Below are 4,157 nucleotides of genomic sequence, written 5' to 3'. Positions count from 1 at the left end.
TACGAGCACATTACAGATGCTGACCAATCCAATTAGAGTATCAGACCCACTGTAAAGAAATTGCCATTTTTGTTGTGAATACATGGATAAATTTCTATAGAGGTTTGAAACATTTTGGTCTTCGTAATCTTCTTAATCTCTTACCATAATGTGGCTAAAACTCTTCATAGACATGGGACAGGGGTCCCCAATTTAATTGCATGTTATTTAAAATAATCCTAATGCCATCAGAACACATAAGTCCTACAACAACATGGAGTGTTTTGTACGTGAAAATGAATTACACATGCCAAGAGGCGAAATTCGAACTAAATAAGGTTAGCAATGAAACAATGGTAGGTGTCGTAGGATGTTGGGTAATCTTTTTTCATATGTATTCTTTTATCTGTCATGAGATTATAATATTACTAGCACTATTTCCAAGAAAGCAGTTGCCGGTTGCAAAGTATATTGGTTTTGTTGGGTTGTCGGTTGCAAAATGCATACAAATACATCTACTCTACCATGCTATTCAACTAAGTGTCATTGTGTTCTTGCTTTATGTAGATAAATCGTGACCCAATGACAGCTCAAATGCAAAGAATGTGAAGCCAAGTTGAGCAATTGCAAGCTTAGCTTCTCTATTTTCGTGGAGAAGGTGGTACACCATCAGAGGAGCTTTAGGTATGAAGCCTCTGTTAAGAACTTGACTAACAGAGTAACAATACTCTTTTGCCAAAATTCTTACTCTCTTTATTCCTTAGATTCTTAGGCACAAAATTTCATTGCTGGAAGCAAGTAATTCCATGATTATCTTTAACTCTTTAAGTACCAAAGTAGGTGACACATACCATTAAAATGTGTTGTTGGTGCAAAAACTTAGTCCTCGACTTAAATGGTGGGTTTGGGGACCTTTTACATCTATGAATAATAGTAAAAAAAAGCTAAGTGCAGAATGTGACAAGAATCGCCTAGAGGAATGAATTCCTTACTTGCTTACTAAATTAAGAGGGAAAGCGATTCTACTACCTTGTACTCTCTTTTGAAATATATCTGCTAGTTTGTTATTTTTTTCCTTTAAGTTAGCGGCCCCTTTAAATTTAGTCATAATGTGGATCATTGTGTACTGTTAAGTACTGAGTTTGAAAAGTCTGAGCTGATAAGATTGGGGCATGGCCTTGCTAACATGATAAATCTATAAAGGAATTTTGTTCCTATGTTTGGTACAATTAATATGGAAATGCTGACCACCATTTGCATGCCTGAAAATCACTGCTTTTAGTTATTATATTTTTCTAGGAAGTTCTTCTCATTTTAAAAGCGTATTAGCAGAGATTTCGAATTCATCATCATCATTTTTATCTTATTTTTGTTTGGGTTGTTACCTTTGCTTCACCCTCTTACTTTTTCTTCTTTGTTTATTCTGTTAAATATTCTATGTTTTGAAGGATGAAATGAAGCGTTTTGCAATGGTGGATACATCAGCGCTCAAACAACACTATGAGAAGAAACTTCATGAAATGGAACAAGAAAAGAAAGCTTTGATGGTAAATATTTTATTATCGATATTTAGGCAGTTAACATACTTCACAAAAACAATTAATCTTTATCTCTTTTTTATATTGACAGAGGGAGATTGATGACCTAAGATCAAACATTTCAAACATATCTTCTACACCTAACGATGGAGCTCAAAAATTGAAGGAAACATATTTGAAAAAACTGAATTTCCTTGAAGCATAGGTAAAACTTCCATGCTTCACTTTCTTTTTGTTTTTATATTTGGTATCGTCCTATCTATCTATTTTGATTAGTTTTACCTCTTTACAGGTGTCAGAGTTGAAGAAGAAGCAAGATGCACAATCTCAACTCCTGAGGCAGAAACAAAAAAGTGATGAAGCTGCAAAATGGTTGGAGGATGAAATTCATAGAATAAAGACTCAAAAGGTGTTTGTTGTTGTTGCTAGATTTATACATAGTTGGAAAATTTTCTCCCAGCTTCTTACAGCCATTCACAATATACATTATACAGGTTCAATTGCAACATAAAATAAAGCAAGAATCGGAGCAATTTAGATTGTGGAAAGCTTCACGAGAGAAAGAAGTTCTTCAGGTAAGCACTAGTTTTTAGGTAAAACAAGTTAGCTTTCGCTGTGTATGCTTATAAGTGGTGTATTCTTTGTTTACAAATTACAGTTGACCATTGTCGTCTGTAGTTGATTAATATAGATCAGTCTAGAAGTTCTATATTTAAATCATGGTTGTCCCTTGTTAAAGTTGATTGATTAACCAGCATAGAGGTTTTTTAATGAACCCAATTTTTTTGCACTATCTGGTTTTCAAATGACATGATGTAGTTTTAAGTGTACTTCTGCATTATGGCTAAAGACATTTGTGTTTACGAAAATCAGGAACTTGTCTCTAACTCTATATTTATCCCTTATTTTTTATGTGTATTTATATTTTTTGGATGCACGAGAATTGGTTTCTTGTTTAGTTTGGACTTTTGGTGTTTGCTTCTTCATAGAGATGACAACACGAAGATGTGAAGATATTAACTTATTTCTTGCTTGCACTAGCTAACTATAAATTTTGGCTATATTATTAATTATCCAAGTTAGTCATTCCTGCTTATTATATTTAAAACTATCTAGAGTCAGCTTTATTTTATCTGCATATATCTGTATTATTACATATATTCGTGTTCCTTTTGGATTTCCTAATATGCTAGGGTTTTGAGTTTACTATCATAGCTCAAAAAGGAAAGAAGGAGGAATGAGTATGAGATGCATAAGTTGTTGGCTCTAAATCAGAGGGCAAAAGATGGTTAGTTCCATATACGTCTAAATTTTTTATAAGTGTGCAAAAAATGCTTTTTATTTACGCATTTTGCTTATACTTCAAGTTTTGCAAAGGAAGACTGAAGAAGCATTAATGGCTACGAAGAGACTAAAAGAACTACTAGAAGCTAGGAAGGCTTCATCTCGTAAGAGCTCTTGATAATATTCATCCGTGATTTGTATTTAATTGCAAACTTTGCTAGGACCTTTTTTGGAGCATCTGTGGAAGTAAATGGGTGTAGGGTTTAAAACAACGCAAGATGTTATCTCTTGTTTAGGATTATGGTACGAAAACTTCTTTTATGGTGATAGTCCAACAATAAGTTTGTGAGGTTTAGAAAATCGCTGAAAATTGAAAATGTATATAGTTGGATTAGTTTTGTACTTTATAAGTTTTTTTTCCCATCTATATTATGGTTTCTTTGTAAAATGGAATGAAAATGCATATTGTGTAAAGGATAAATTTAGTTTAAATAAGAATTTATGATTTCTTTATATGGTGGAAGAGGAGCATCTTTTTGTAGGTTTAGCTGGTCGCTACTTATAAGAGCCTAAAACTGTAGTTTTAACCCCTTAATAATACTACTTTTAGACCAATTATGTGAGTAATAAATAAGAGTTAATGCTAATTATGTGCTTTTATGTATTTCAGGCATGGAACTCAATTATGTGCAGAAACGTGCCACTTTGGCGATATAAAGGAGCAAAGGGTTGGTTGCTAAGAAGTTCTGTGATAAAGGCCAAGATTCAAGGAGACAAAGCCATTATAAAGCCTGGTCAAAAGCTGAAAAGTCAACACGGGTAGAAACAGTGCACAAGTCAGCAGAATTTCCAAAGACCATATCTTTGGACTCAGGCCTCGGATTTGGGCCTACCTTATGTCAAAACGACCAGCTCGGAAAGAGCTTTCCAATGGTTTAAGCTCTGACCAATCAGAGGAGTAGAAGTGGACGAAAAGTCTACTAAAGCCAAAGCCAGTTGAAAGAGGCTCTGTAGACTGGAGAAATTGGGCTTTGGGCTCGATTTTCTGGCCCAAAACATGGCACCTCAGCCCAAGCACGAAATTGTGGATCTGGTCTTCTCCTTTACATAAAACAAGGCTTAGCTCTTAAGAAAAATATAGTTAGAGAATCTAGAATATAAAGTAGCCATTAAAATAGCTTGTAGATCTAGTTTTTGAATTCAATTAGTTAAATTAATTAGTTTCATACATTATTTTAGATTAATTCTTTGAATCATAGTTCTTCATTGGTTAGATAAATAAAATAGTTATTTCTTGTTCATTTCGATTTTGTCATTTAAAATTGTTAGATCTAATTTCAGTTGTTGTTATCCAAT

At 33.6% G+C, this 4,157-nt stretch overlaps 1 protein-coding gene across 1 annotated transcript; it reads left to right on the top strand.

Moving 5' to 3' along the window:
- Positions 1-544: 544 nt before the first annotated feature.
- Positions 545-3,060, top strand: LOC147481771 (kinesin-like protein KIN-4C). The gene is made up of 7 exons (XM_086579039.1): positions 545-663; positions 1,428-1,526; positions 1,609-1,716; positions 1,810-1,926; positions 2,012-2,092; positions 2,733-2,805; positions 2,885-3,060. Exons 2-7 carry the CDS (start codon positions 1,434-1,436, stop codon positions 2,977-2,979), a joined length of 567 nt encoding a protein of 188 aa, XP_086435165.1. The 5' UTR covers positions 545-663; positions 1,428-1,433; the 3' UTR covers positions 2,980-3,060.
- The last annotated feature ends 1,097 nt before the right edge of the window (positions 3,061-4,157 follow it).

The sequence above is a fragment of the Coptis chinensis genome, chromosome 8 (assembly GCF_015680905.1).
Source record: "Coptis chinensis isolate HL-2020 chromosome 8, ASM1568090v1, whole genome shotgun sequence".
NCBI classification, from domain to species: Eukaryota; Viridiplantae; Streptophyta; class Magnoliopsida; order Ranunculales; family Ranunculaceae; genus Coptis; species Coptis chinensis.
The sequence above is the reverse complement of the archived record's forward strand: the minus strand, read 5'-3'. Positions and strand labels throughout refer to the sequence as shown.

What these genes read in the sequence shown, in the direction of transcription:
- LOC147481771 (XM_086579039.1), top strand. Translation starts at nt 1,434, where the DNA reads ATGAAGCGTTTTGCAATGGTGGATACATCAGCGCTCAAACAACACTAT. An exon ending in GAGAGAAAGAAGTTCTTCAG is followed by an intron (nt 2,093 to 2,732) that starts GTAAGCACTAGT and finishes TTACTATCATAG; the next exon opens with CTCAAAAAGGAAAGAAGGAG. An exon ending in AAATCAGAGGGCAAAAGATG is followed by an intron (nt 2,806 to 2,884) that starts GTTAGTTCCATA and finishes TTATACTTCAAG; the next exon opens with TTTTGCAAAGGAAGACTGAA.